At 29.0% G+C, this 14607-nt stretch overlaps 1 protein-coding gene and 1 long non-coding RNA gene across 2 annotated transcripts; one reads left to right on the top strand and one right to left on the bottom strand.

Moving 5' to 3' along the window:
• Nucleotides 1-977: 977 nt before the first annotated feature.
• LOC135930946 (EARP-interacting protein homolog) lies at nt 978-5934 on the bottom strand. Its single transcript, XM_065467749.1, has 10 exons — nt 5893-5934; nt 5771-5854; nt 5592-5727; nt 5481-5549; nt 5350-5443; nt 5206-5305; nt 4533-4669; nt 4111-4281; nt 2932-3087; nt 978-1654 (listed from the first exon to the last, which is right to left on the bottom strand). The coding sequence occupies exons 1-10, from the start codon at nt 5932-5934 to the stop codon at nt 1477-1479; spliced, it is 1167 nt and encodes a 388-aa protein (XP_065323821.1). The 3' UTR covers nt 978-1476.
• A 6320-nt stretch (nt 5935-12254) lies between these two features.
• LOC135922324 (uncharacterized) lies at nt 12255-12990 on the top strand. The gene is made up of 3 exons (XR_010570853.1): nt 12255-12357; nt 12445-12770; nt 12851-12990. It is a non-coding gene; the product is annotated as an uncharacterized LOC135922324 (long non-coding RNA).
• Nucleotides 12991-14607: the final 1617 nt, after the last annotated feature.

Below are 14607 nucleotides of genomic sequence, written 5' to 3'. Positions count from 1 at the left end.
AATTGAATACAAATATCACTATTAATCTAAGGCAAAATCGATGTCATAATTATCTTTATCACGGACAAGGAACTCAGTTTTAAAAAGGATAAAGGTATATTGATATGAATTGCTTGATTCCATTTAAACCCGCGTTTTATGTTCCTCGTGTAGACTTAAAAGTCGTGTTCCGTTTCAGGAGACATATTTATTTTCTAACTGATACACAAATGTTTAATCAATAATTATCGTAATATAAAATCACTTATTCCATATATAAGAATTATAATACTCTTAAAAGATTATTCATATTATAGGTAGTTGTGTGGTGGTGGCGTTACTATGGATATAGTCTATATAATATAAAACTCTTTTTAGTAAATGTTGTATTCATTTTATAGTAGAACAGTCAATATTGTTTAAATTCAATTTAGGGAATTATTTTTAAATATAATGATCACATAGTATAAAACTAAACAAAAAAATGACTAGTTTTTTAAATTGCTTGGAATATTGCTTTAGAACAAAAAAAATCTCAAAATGTTCGTTTATGGTTATATATAATTGTTCGATTCAATAGCTTGTAATCGTTATAGCCTGGGATTTAAATTGCTTCCTGGTCTTAAGTTTAACTTGGTTTCAAATATAAATCTTTAACTCCCCTTGTGATCTGAGTAGTGTTGTTAAACGGCTCGTTTTGAGGATTTTTAAAAACGGCTAACTCAATATTTTAGCCAGAAAAATGTTGCCTATACCTCTCCAAACCTTTGTTCCTTCTACAGACAAAATTTTCAGACTTGCATAATATTATTCTAAATTAAATATTGAGTTACCCGTTTTTAAAAATCGGCTCAAAACGAGCCGTTTAACAACACTAGATCTGAGTAAGGTATAATACTAATCCCGCTATAAAAGATTTTTTTTTTTAATTAAAAATCAGATACAAATACAAAAGGATTTTGTTCATTTATAAATATACAGCGACGTTTACAATAAAGTTATAAAAAAAATAATAATAATATCATAACAGCATACCTTCATCCTAAACTTACAAAAAAATAATGAGAAAATTATATATATGTTAGCGTCAACGTGTTAAATTTTTTTCAACTTTAAATCATTTATCAGAGAGTTTTTTCTTTAAATTTAAAAATCTGATTTTACTCGGAAATACATTCCAATCATGTTTGGAATACCTATTTTATGAAATTATAGATAATTTTACTGTTAACCTTTGAGTCATTCATAATTTTATATTAAAAAATATATGGAAAATCTAATATAAAATTTAATTAAATTCTAAAGTTCGTGGCAAAATTGTCTGAAAGGGGTAACATGATGGAATACACTTCCGGTAAGGATCAGGTTTTTGCCGGAAAAAAACACATTTATCCTAACATACATATTAAATGAATCATCAATTGATAAAGCGTTATTTTGGATATAAAAAATTTGGTGTATTTATGAGCAGTAATAATATATTAATAGGATTGTAGGTCACAAAATGATGCGATATTTTTCCGATTTGGGCACTTTATTGACGCAAAATCGTCCGTCGTAGGATAAGGAAGCGAAATGCCAAGGGTCGGAGGCGGACCATTCACTAGCGTAGACGGAATCCTCGTGTTCTTCGTCAAATTTCTTGACAACACAGTCTTGAGTGGTCGGGGGATTACTTATTATTTTTTTTGTTTAGACAAAAGTTAAAGAGTAAATATATCGGAGATGAGAATGGTACAGATGGATGGTGGGGGGGGGGGGAGTAATCTATGAGAGATAGAAAAATTAGAAGCGAATGGCGGGAAAGAATTGGAGTGGTGATTGAGAAAGAATAGACCGAGTTGATATGGGCACGTTGAACGAAGACGCAAGATAAATGGGTTAAGAGACGCACTTCGTAGGAAGTAAAGGAATCAAGGTCTCGAGAATCGAAAACGTGGAAAGCGATAATAGGGACACATGAAAAAATGGGTCTTAAGGATCGCGAAAAGTGGACGAGAATGGATAAACCGCTAATAAACGATAAAAGAAAGAAAAGGAACAATAAATCAGGCCGGTTCACTTATATTCAATGGGATTATTTACTTAAACTCAGGGACCCGTAGGGGAATTTGTGCGCTAATGTTCCCAATCGGGCCAAAAGATTCGTGTTCTGTTCCCATGGTTTCGGAGCGTATTTTTTTTAAAAAAAATTTTTATTTTATTTTGTTTTCTATTACAATATTTAACTCTCTAAACACTAACTTGGTAATATTAAAACTACAGTAATTAAAGAAAAAACGAATGTTAATGAATGAGCCATTACCCTGAATTCGTCTATCCGGGATAGTTCTAGGAACGTTCCCATGATCACAGTTACTGTTCCTTTAGCTTCCCATGATTTTCCCCATGTTCGCGGTTATAATACGATGCCAGAAACTATATACATTTTAAGAAAAAACGGTGACCTAATGGAGGAGACAAGACTCAGAGAGCGAACAAAGACAAGCCGGGTTAAAGTAACGGATGACAAGAAAAAGTAGTTAGATCTGACCAGGGGGCGATGGTCAGGACCGCGTAAAATGGAGAAAGGCGGGTAGAAGGGGAAATGGCCTACCCGGGTAAACCCTGGATAGGTGTCCCTATAGGGCGAAGAACAAAAAAATTAACTAAATAAATAAAATATATATATATCAATCTCAGTTTAGAAAAAAAATAATTCATTGATCTAAGGTGACGACACAGGTATTAATATTGGAACAATTTCTTCCTATTTTTCTTAACGTATTAAATATATAAATGATTAAAAAGAAGTAGCTTCAAGAATTGGCGTCTTTTGGTACTTGAGGTTCACATAAAATATATCATTTTCAAAAAAAAAACACCCTAAAATAGTATATTACGATAATGTAACCAGGACAGCCATCAATCATAATATAATATATATTTAAAAAAAGGATGTAATTGAATTACCCGGATTTATTATCACTGGGAGAAGATTGGTCGTTATTGAGCAATAAGACGGCTTCGGATGATATAGAGGCTACTCGCGTCAACATAACGCGGGCATCGCTCCCACTGCTCAACACTAATTGGTCGTGAAAAGGGTTAAACCTAACGCTCCAGATCCTGATAAATATAACATTGAAATAAAATTAAAATCCAAATGTATAAAAGTTTATTATTTAAAAAAAAATTAAGACATAAAGCCAAAGTTAACAAACTCGTGTAATAATTGACAGGTGTTAAAACGCTCCAAACCCTGTCAAATATGAGTATAAAATAAAATTAAAATCCAAAATGTATAAGAATTTTTTTTAAAAAAAAATTAAGAAGCCAAAGTTAACAAACTCATGCATTGATTGACAGGTGTCAAAAACACTCTTAGAGTATTACTTGGGAACAAATATATAGATTACCTAAAATATGCGTTTTATAAAACACGTTTATCAAATTTAAAATGTGTCGCGTTTATTTAAAACAAAGTTTGAAATGCGATTCCTAATAAAAGCCGCTAGATGGCATCGCTAAAAAAAAATATGTCGCGTTTATTTAAAACAAAGTTTGAAATGCGATACCTAATAAAATCCGCTAGATGGCATCGCTAAAAAAATATAAAAGACTTAACGATCGTCATATTAATTTGATCGCAAATATTATAAATATAATGATTGATGTTAGAGCGTTAATTAATTGCCGTGTTAAAAAATATTCCAATTCGACCTTATTTGATCGGTCAATTGACCGAAACGTATTTGATAGGGAATGTCGGCCTTTTCAGACCCCCCCCCCCGAGTTAGGAAAAAAAAATCGCAAAAATATTTTGACGCTTGCATTTTCAAGAGTCGTGTCATTATGTCGTAACGCGACAATTTAATCGCGATGTTTCGACTTTCTATTATTTTTCTTTTGATAAGAATGAATCCCCTGCTTTTTTTTTCAATAATCTACTTTAGTATTATAGTGTTCTATATTCGTTTAAAGATTTTTCGGTAGTACATAAGAATTGGTTACTCGAAAAAATAGAAGTGAATATGGAACATTATAATACTCATAAATCATCGAACCTGTTTGAAGAACGTTTAAAAGTGGACACGAAACTGAACATGTTATGATCGCAAAGGTGAATATTAATGTCGATTAAAATTTAACCAATGAGTATGATCGCAAAGCGTTAGAAGAGGGTCGGATCCGGGCTTCCTAGCGTCCCAAAAACGGATTTTGGCGTCGTCGCCGCAAGTGGCGAGCACGTGACTTCTATTGGCGTTGAAATCGACGTTCCTGAGCGTGTTGTTGGGACCGGCGTCTAACAGGAACGTTTGCCTTCGTAAAAAAGCACGATAAATCGTAATAATGTGTATAGTCCAGCACACACAAATTTAAGTTTGTTAAGATTTTAAACTCTTATTGATTATATATGCCCCGAGTAAAAATAATTTAAAATGAAACGAAATAGAGCAGTTCAACACCCACAGTTCTGTATTCTAAATCAAAGTATTTTAAGTTTATTAATTGGAAATATAAGATAGATATGCTAAAACGCGATATAAAATTATGCTAAACAATATTCGTACTTCATGGTTCTCAAGTCCCACCCACGCACATAGACGCCATTCACGGTCGCCATTTGATTGTAATCCAGGTTGGAATTCCATCTCCCAGTCTTGATTTCTGGTGGAGATTTGGATTCCACAATAGTGGAAGCTATTAACTTTACACGCATATATTTATTTTTAACAAAATATAAACAACAAAATAATAATTTACAAAACGATGTTTATTTGTTGTTAGATTTAGAGGATTGTTGAATGTTTCCTTTTATTAATTAATCAGCAGCATCGGTGAGTACAAATTCATTCCACATATAAAATATCGATTTAAATCATAAAAATTATTAATTAATGTTAATTTAGGTTAATATAATGCCTGAAAATAAAGTATAATTTAGAAAAATACCCAAATAAACTTTAAAGTAATAAATAGAAATATAACCTTAGGGAAAAATTAACTAGAAAAATAACAAATTCTAAATAAATGTGCTTTAATCATTATGCAGCTTTATCCAAATACTCCCTTTTGCATCTAATTTATGAATTAATTATATTATATACATTTTTAATTTAAATAATATTAGTAAAATTATTCAAATTTTTGTTATAGATGTTATTTTGAAATCATAAACAAATTTTATGAAGCAAATATTAAAATTATATCATAATTTCAAGTAGCATCTATGGAAAAAATTACCTTAGTTGATGAATCACTAACATTTAGATCCCAGAGATATATAGAATCATATGACAATGTTATAACTTGAGAAGTTGAACCAGATGGATGCCATATCATGCTTGTTTTGATTTAAATATAAAAATCTTTTAAACTTAGTATTACCATATTGTTTCAAGATTTTGATTGCTTTCATTAGGATTTCTAATTGATGTAAGGTGTAATAGATTGCTTGATGATTGTTCACTTGAATCTAATTCTTAAATTCATTATAAATCATTCAATATCTTAATTACCTTCATTATATTTAATGTTTTCTTGTAATCTCCAAATACTTGACACATTAAAAGTTATATCATTTTCAACTGATCTATTTGTTTAATTAAGTTAACAAAATAAATGAATACGTATTTGATTGTAACATGTGCCTAATAAATCTTTATCAAAAGGTGATGAAGATATATGCCAGATTTCTCCTACATCGTGATTATAGATAATAGGTGTTATAAGGTTATTTTCCTCATCATAATCAATTTTAAACACCTTATAATTTTGAATATATCAACTATAAATAAAATAAAATAACTTTATTTTTTTGCCTTAAAGATTGTGTTCCAATAAAAAATGTTATATCATCTGATTCAGATGCTAAAGAAGTTAAAGTTCGTGCCTATAAAAAAATATATATATAAATCACTAAAATATTACTGGATACTCAAATCCATAAACACATGAAATTTCGCCATTCATAATGACTCCACTATGGTATAAAATTGCCCACTAACCTACTACCTGTTATAATTCACAAATGTAAAGCAGAAGGGGGTTTTGTACTTAGTTTTTCTGCATGATTATTTTTCTAAATTAATTTTTGGATCCAGTATTTTCTTTTCTTGGCCTGTATATACTTATGTATTTTTGGTGTGGGTTTTAGGATATGGAAAAGTAATTGTTGGCCAGGATTAACAAAAGGCATTTTGGCTTGATTGTTATATGATAGTCTATCATTCACGGAAAGACTCTACCAACAAAACATATTTACAAACCTCGCCACCCCCTGTCGACTGGTTTCTCCATAAATAAAATAACAAGTGAACAAAGACTAAGAAAAAAACGAAAACCTAGCGTAGCTCTGTTGTATCCACAACCAGAGGGCGAAAACGCTTTTATCACGTATCACGTACTACATAAATATTTTGACCAGCGAATGTGTGTGAATAATCTAAGACCAACAAATTATTATTTTAGCTTATTATTTTTATTTAATGAGATCCTGATTTGGTATATAATAATAAAATATCATTCTGATATGGAACAAAATATATATTAATTCTAATTCTAGTTAAGTTAAAAATTAATTTATCATTTTTCATACCTTCCGCGATCAAATGATACGTACTGCTAGTGTTGTTAATTGGTTGGTTGTATAAAACCAGACCCGGGGTTTGGGTCTAAAAAATCGACCAAACCAGCTCTGAGCACAGACCCGGGGTTCAGACCCGGGGTTCAGACCCGGGGTCCAGACCCGGGGTTCAGACCCGGGGTCCAGACCCGGGGTTCAGACCCGGGGTCCAGACCCGGGGTTCAGACCCGGGGTTCCAGACCCGGGGTTCCAGACCCGGGGTTCAGACCGGGGTCAGACCGGGTCCAGACCCGGGGTTCAGACCCGGGGTCCAGACCCGGGGTTCAGACCCGGGGTTCAGACCCGGGGTCCAGACCCGGGGTTCAGACCCGGGGTCCAGACCCGGGGTTCAGACCCGGGGTCGTGTCGTGTAACGATTTAATAAACAAGTTAATAATTAAATATTTTTTATTGCAATAATAATAATGACTGAAAGAGGGCAGGGCGGGTTTACTAGGTCTTGGGGGGTCAGGAATAATTTATCAAAACAAAATATCGATATATGGGTAAAATATAATCTTCTAAACTAAATATCTTTAGATTGAAAGTATTCATTTTTTATCTTGATGGGTATGAATGACTTGGTTTTGGAGGTGGATGTATGGGGGGGGGGGTGAAAGTGGGGGGGGGGGGGTGAAAATTAATATTTTTTATATGGAAATAAAAATATTTTTTTGTAATGATAATAATAATGATAATGATCACTCATACAGGGCGGGTATAGGTCCTGGGGGGTGGGGGGTCAGGTATATTTTTATTAACACAAAATATCGATATGGGTGTTGTTTAATTGGTTGGTCTTGGTTGTGTAAATCCCAAATCCGAGGTGGGTCTAATAAAATTACTGCGATCTAAATTAGCAATATTTATATAAGAAATAAGCCAGCATTAACTCGAGTCGAACCCCATAAATAATGTTGTTTCAAATATTTTAATTAAAATTATTTATCAATAATATCGAACTTAAATAGGAAAATCCTGCAAGCAACTCAGCTTATGACTAAAAAATTTTTAATCGGGGACTCTTAGGGCTTGGAAATAATAAAAATGAATTATTATGTAGGTTTGCTTATAGATTATTTCTATACCATCCTGATCTTAGTTCAGAATTAGATACGAACTTTCTGACCGGATTTATTTAATTTCATCAACTAGATAATAAAATTAAGTATCTGTAGCTAATTTTTTTAATAAAATCCCCTATTTTCTTATGTGATAAAAAAAGTAAATTATATATTTCTATATGATTTTAAAATCTAAAATAAAGATGTGATTGATATTAACGAGTGGCTGCGTCTCTTCTATAAATATAATAAAAAATTTTATTTTACATAAAAAATTCAACATAAATATGATTAATTTAGATCTTATTAAAAATATTTCCGTCAACATTCTCGATGGAAACAGTTATAATTATAAATTTAATGAAAATTAATTTCCATTTTTTTAGATTTCGGAAGAAAAGGAAGTTTTTCAAAAAAATTTCTAAAACACATTTGTTTTCAATTATAATTTTATTCGTATTCGTAAATATCATCATCATCGTCTATAATTATAATAAGTATATTAAAACTGAAACAGAAAATAAAATATAAAAATAAAATCACATAATTAGTAATCACTATTTTCAAACTTCAAAGATATGTATTATATATAGATCGAATTTCCTTTTCGATATATCATATCGTATCCGTATGTGAGTTAAAGAGGCTGTGAAATATATTAAATCAAAAAAGTAGTAATTAATTACCTCAATTATATGGATCTAGTTTTGTTATTTGGTTTGAAGAACCATTTGAAAAATAAATATTTAAGTTAAATTACAGGAAGTTTTTAAAAAATAACAAAAATTTTCTCAACAATTTCTTTCAAGTTTTTAATAGTAAATTTTATTTTATTTTTGCAATAAAAATTTTTATATAAGGGGTTTTATTTTTGATAAAATCGTCAACATATTTCATTAAACATCATATTCATAACTTAATAACCCCCACTTCAAAAATATTAAAAAAATTTGAAATTGAATAATAAAATTATTTTTCTATTTAAATAATTAATTTTAACTTCAAAAAAACAAACGGAAGTTTTATTTTTAAAAACTATATATAGAAGAATAAAAATAGTAGAATTAAAAAAATAATTTATTTTAAATATTAAAGTTTTCTTCTAAAATTTTTCAAGCTTTAATCGTTTTTTACAAAACTAAATATTTTATAATAAAGTAATGTGTAACATTTTAGAAGATGAGTATTGGTCTGATTCTGATTATTTTAATGGTGGACAATCAACCTCAACACCGATTTCACCTGTAAACATTCCAAGCGAGGATTTTTCATTATCTCAGTCTATTGGACAAGAATTAGTTGTTTCATTTTCTGGGGATTCTACATCATCCAATTCTGTAGATATAAAAAATTCTTTCGCGCTGACTCCCAAGAAGTCGAGGAAGAGGTGCCTCTATTGCACTGCAATATACAGCCATACTACTTCACAAAGTATATTACTTTTTATTAATTTTTGGATTACCTTTATTTTCTCAAAAAACATTTTGTTACATTTTCTTATCAAAAAATATTTTGCATATCATATTTGTAGTATTTTTGACATATATTTTAATCACATCTTTTTAATTCAAAATTTTAAAAATATTAATAATTTTAATAAAAGAATTTATTTTATATTTTAATAATCTCTTATTATTAAATGTATAATTTAATTGTTGTTAAGAAAAATAATGTAATTGTTTAAATAAAATAAAAATTCACTATTTGTATTTCTTAATCTCTAAACATGTTGAATGGGAATTTTTTTTTTTAAATAAAAAGCATTTTGTCAAGTTAATTATTTAAGCTCGTATTTTTAAAAAAAATAAGTGAAATATTTTTTTTATATATATACTTCAATTACTTTTTCGTTACTTTTTTAAGTTTAAGTCCATCTCTAGAGTATCTAACTAGTGTTGTTAATTGGTTGGTTGTGTAGTGCTCAGACCCGGGGTTTGGGTCTAAAATATCGACTAAACCAGCTCTGAGCACGAACCCCGAGCACAGACGCGGGGTTTGTGCTCGGGGTTCAGACCCGAGGATTTTTTAATTATTATATAGTCCTGCTCCTGCAAAAGCTAGTTAGCTTCGGTTCTCAGCAGGGCAGAGAAAATTATAATAAATGTATAGAAAGAGAATATATAATTCGGTCATTTGATAATATAGAGAGATTAGAAAAAATACAAATCATTGGGAAAATGTAAAGAATAGTATGCCAGAACTGTTAGCTATAACTGTGCTAACAGTTCCAGCTACCCAGGTATCCGTAGAAAGAGCATTTTCTAGCCTTAAGTTTATACTCTCTGCCCAGAGAACTAAATTAAATCCTGAAATATTAGAAAATATTTTAGTTATCCGTTCTAATTCTCATTTTAAAAATAAATAATATAAATTTCATTATATTTATGTGTTATTTTATTCCTCATTGTATTTGCGCATGTTTGTGTCATTGGTTTGTGTTTATCTTATTTATATATAAAATAAAATAAATTGAGTTGTCTATTTATATTTACTAAGTTTAATAAAAATATCTATTAGATTATCATGGTTAAATTAAATAAGAAATTATAAAAAGATTTTTCTCTAATATTAATATATATGGTTTATTATTAAATTTTTTTTAAATCAAATTTATAAGAACCGGAACAAACCGAAAAGAACCGTTATAAATTATAAACCGAACCGATTAAAATTTTTTTTAAAAAAACCGAAATGGAACAAAACCTTTATAAAATTTTAAACTAAAAACCTTAACGAACCGAACCTCTATACTTAATGGTTCGAGACGGTTTTAAAATATACGGTCCGCGTCGGATTATTTTTAAAATAAATTTTCAGGCCCTGGGTTAATTTAAAAAAATTAAAATAGGGGCCAGTGTACTCAGGTCGGGCTGAGCCGGACCAGCAGGTCTCTGACTAATTTATTAAGACCAATAATGGGGAATTATAAAATATATGGAATTATAATTAAACGACCCGAGATAAATTTTTTTATCCCGAAGCTAACTAGCTTTTGCAGGAGCAGGACTATATAATAATTATAAAATCCTCGGGTCTGAACCCCGAGCACAAACCCCGGGTCTGTGCTCGGGGTTCGTGCTCATAGCAAGTATTAGCACAAATTTGGGTCGTATATTTTACGAACAAACAAATTTGGTATTATCGTTAACATTTATTAGAAATAATTTAGCCAGAAATTAAATTTTATTGTATTTATCATAAAAATCTTATTTTTGTGTATGAAATTGCACAGAATAATAAAAGAAACATTCTACATAAATTCAAAAATATTAAATAAAATATTTACATAATAATATTTTTATTTTTTGTCAAGCTAATCTTAAGAAACATCTAAAGTCCGCGCACTCAACTATATTCACTGAGTTATCACAAATAACAACAAAAGATACGATGCCCGGGATTAGAAAGCCTCTAATACATGAGAATTTAAATATGAATAAACTTATATTAAACTTTTTGATAAAAACAAATAGTCCACTAAGTTTAGTGGATAATGAATCTTTTAAAAAGATGATCTATTATGCAAATAGTAATCTGAAAGTTTGGTGTAGGCAGACCGTATCCAAAAATTTAGACAAAATTTATAATATTGCCAAAATTCAATTAATAAAAAAATTTAATAATGTTAAAAATAAATTTGCCTTAACTAGTGATATATGGACTTCCCATAATGGTTCAGCTTACTGTTCATTAACACTTCACTACATCAACGATGACTGGAATATTATAAACATTGCCCTAGATTTATTATCGTTCCCCCACCCACACACGGGGGATGATATATCATCGCTTTTGATAACCTCCATGAATGATTTCGAATTTAAAAATAATATAATATCTATAACGCATGATAATGGCGCTAACGTGGTAAAAGCCGTAGAAATAATTAAAAAGTATTATCATTTAAATTATGAGACTGTTTTATATAGTCATCGTTGTATGGCACATATCCTTAACCTAATCGTTAATGAGGGCTTCATATTTTTGGACGATAAATTGGAAAATATAATGGCTATCGTTTCCAGGTTACATGTGTCGCCTAAGTTATTGCAAACATATCAATCCTTTAATGGGGCTACAAAAATACCTCTTCCAGTGAAAACAAGATGGAATAGCGTATATCTTATGATAGCAGCCATTAATAAAGTATAAAATAAAAATATTTTTGTATATTTATAATATTATTTCTTTTTATATCTATTTATAGAATATCAAGGCAATACAACATCTCAGTGAGCTTGGATTAATTGAAACCGATTTGGCTCCTGAGAATATAGAATTCTTCTCAAATTTAGAAGAATTTCTAAAGCCTTTTTATCAAATAACGGTTGAAATAAGCTCGCAGCTTCCAACAATAGGGATGGCGATATTGTTTTTCAACGATATTCTGGAGAATTTAAAAAATCAAGAAATAGGTAATTCTGATGCTTCAATACGAGAAGCAGCAACATCTATGATAAAAAAATACGACGAATATAGCCAGCATATATTAACACCAAACAACTATGCTGCATCAATACTGGACCCTAGGATTAAAAATACATTAATCACTAATTTAAAGGAAGATGCAGCAATTACAAATATGGCTATATTCAAAGGTATTTATTCAAAATATACGACGGAGCCATTTGATGAGTACTCATTCAATAATAATAACAATCCTTCCAACCTTAAAACTATTTCATTATTGCAGGGATTGAAAAGAAGGTATATTTGTAATATAATACATTTTGATAGAATTAATTTAAGTGATATATTTTATGATTTTTATTTATTTTAAATTTATCTCTTTAGAAAAGTATCATCAAATGGCGATAGTGACAATCAAATAAACACCTATCTTCTTGAGCCGGTAGCGCCCGAGACAACTAACGTGCTAGATTGGTGGAGAGGAAATGAAAATCGATTTCCTCATTTAGCTAAGATGGCGCGAGACTTTCTATGCCAACAAACAACTTCCGTGGCATCGGAAAGAACTTTTTCTCTTGCTGGAAATACTATTACTAAATTGAGGAACAGGATGGCTCCCTCCACCCTAAAACAATGCATATCGCTATCATCTTGGGATATAAATATAATGGGCCTTCATGACGATATATGGCAATAATCTGTTAGGCATAGTAATAATTTATTTTTTAATAAATAATTATATTTTTCTAAATATATTTAATAATAATTTTATATTTTAAATATTTTTTAGGCTGGAGTCTATATCCACGAGCAAGATGAGATGCATTCGATTCGTGTTTATGAAAAAATTATATAAATATAATTAATATTGTATTTTATATTCTATTGTATATATTTTTATTTAAATCAAATTTTAAAAATAAATTTATTTCTACTAGCACTTCACCCCCATTTAGTATATATATATATATAAATATATGCATGTTTCTTTCACGTGGACAAAGCCGCGAAATCAAAATAAAATATTTTTTTAAAACCAAGCTTAATAAGCTGACATTAAAATTAATAAAAAAGAAAAACTATTGACGATAGTATATTTATAACTAAGAAATGAAAAATAAATAAAATAAAACATTTGCAATTTATAAAAAAAATTAAATCAATTTATATAGTTTATTTTATTTAATTAAAGTTAAATAACTTTTTAAATAAATGTGTTATTTATTATAATTAATTTTACAAACAAAAAAGAAAAAAGAGAATAAAATAAAGCTTTGAATTATTAATTTAGAAGGTATAATAATATTAATTTAATTTAAGATTAGATATGAGATTTATTTTATCTTACTTTACATATATCTGTTCTGAACCCCGTGTCTAGATTCCGGAATAAAAAATTTAATATATAAAAATAATATGAACCTCGGGTCTGAACCCCGGGTCGGCCTGAGCACAAAATTTGGTCGTAAATTTTACGACCAAGCAAATTAACAACACTATGATATAGATCGAATTTCCTTTTTGATATATCATATCGTATGTGAGTTAAAGAGGCTGTGTGTGAAATATATTAAATAAAAAACTAGTAATTACCTCAATTATATGGATCTTGTTTTGTTATTTGGTTTGAAGAACCATTTAAAAAATAATTATTTAAGTTAAATTACAGGAAGTTTTTAAAAAATAACAAAAATTTTCTCAACAATTTCTTAAGTTTTTAATAGTCATTTATTTTAATAAATAAAATCGAAATCCATATTTTTTTAATAATAATAATTAATTAATCATTCTGCATATTGTTATTTTTATGCACCATTCTGTTTATAAAAGTTTGCGATAATCTCTTCAGAATCTTTTTTTAGTGAATTTGGTGATATTAATTAACTTGACAGTTAACATAGCCGTAAACGTAAATTGATTTCTGATAAATAAGTAAATTTTGGTATTTCCAATAATAAATCTTCGATTTATTAATGTTAAATATTGTTTAAAATTTTATTCAAATTTCATATTATATATGTTTATTATTTATTATATATAGATTAATGTTACTTATTTATATAAAAGTTATTTAACAATAAAAATATTTTATATACTTTTAGAATTGCAATAGAATTGAATAAAAACTATAACTGATCATTATAATATATTTAAATAAATGACATAAAAATTAGATATGATATCGGATCGGTAATCGGTCGATATCAATTTAATATCGGATCGGATAGGCCTCCAAAAAGTGATATCGGTATACACCTACTTAAAACCCAAATTTATTAGTTATACCTTTAAAACCCGTGGTGATCCTGGATAGTTGACATCCCTTTAAAAATTATGACATATATATTATTGGGAATATAAACTTTAATATAATAAAGAAAAACTTTTTATTGGCCATTATTTTATCACAAATTATAAATTTACATTTCTTTTTATTATTTATACATGCATGAATGACGTTGAATTTTTATATTGGTCCTCCTCTCCACATTAAATTACAATATCAATATGTGTTAAAATAAAATTTTACTTTTTTATTTTTATTCC

This window comes from Gordionus sp. m RMFG-2023, chromosome 1 (genome assembly GCF_954871325.1).
Source record: "Gordionus sp. m RMFG-2023 chromosome 1, tfGorSpeb1-WG-v2, whole genome shotgun sequence".
Taxonomy (NCBI): domain Eukaryota; kingdom Metazoa; phylum Nematomorpha; class Gordioida; order Chordodea; family Parachordodidae; genus Gordionus; species Gordionus sp. m RMFG-2023.
This window is presented reverse-complemented; position numbering and strand designations above follow the sequence as displayed.

What these genes read in the sequence shown, in the direction of transcription:
- LOC135930946 (XM_065467749.1), bottom strand. Translation starts at nt 5,934, where the DNA reads ATGAATGGCGAAATTTCATGTGTTTATGGATTTGAGTATCCA. An exon ending in CTTTAAGGCAAAAAAATAAA is followed by an intron (nt 5,728 to 5,770) that starts GTTATTTTATTT and finishes CAAAATTATAAG; the next exon opens with GTGTTTAAAATTGATTATGA. An exon ending in AAACATTAAATATAATGAAG is followed by an intron (nt 5,444 to 5,480) that starts GTAATTAAGATA and finishes AATGAATTTAAG; the next exon opens with AATTAGATTCAAGTGAACAA.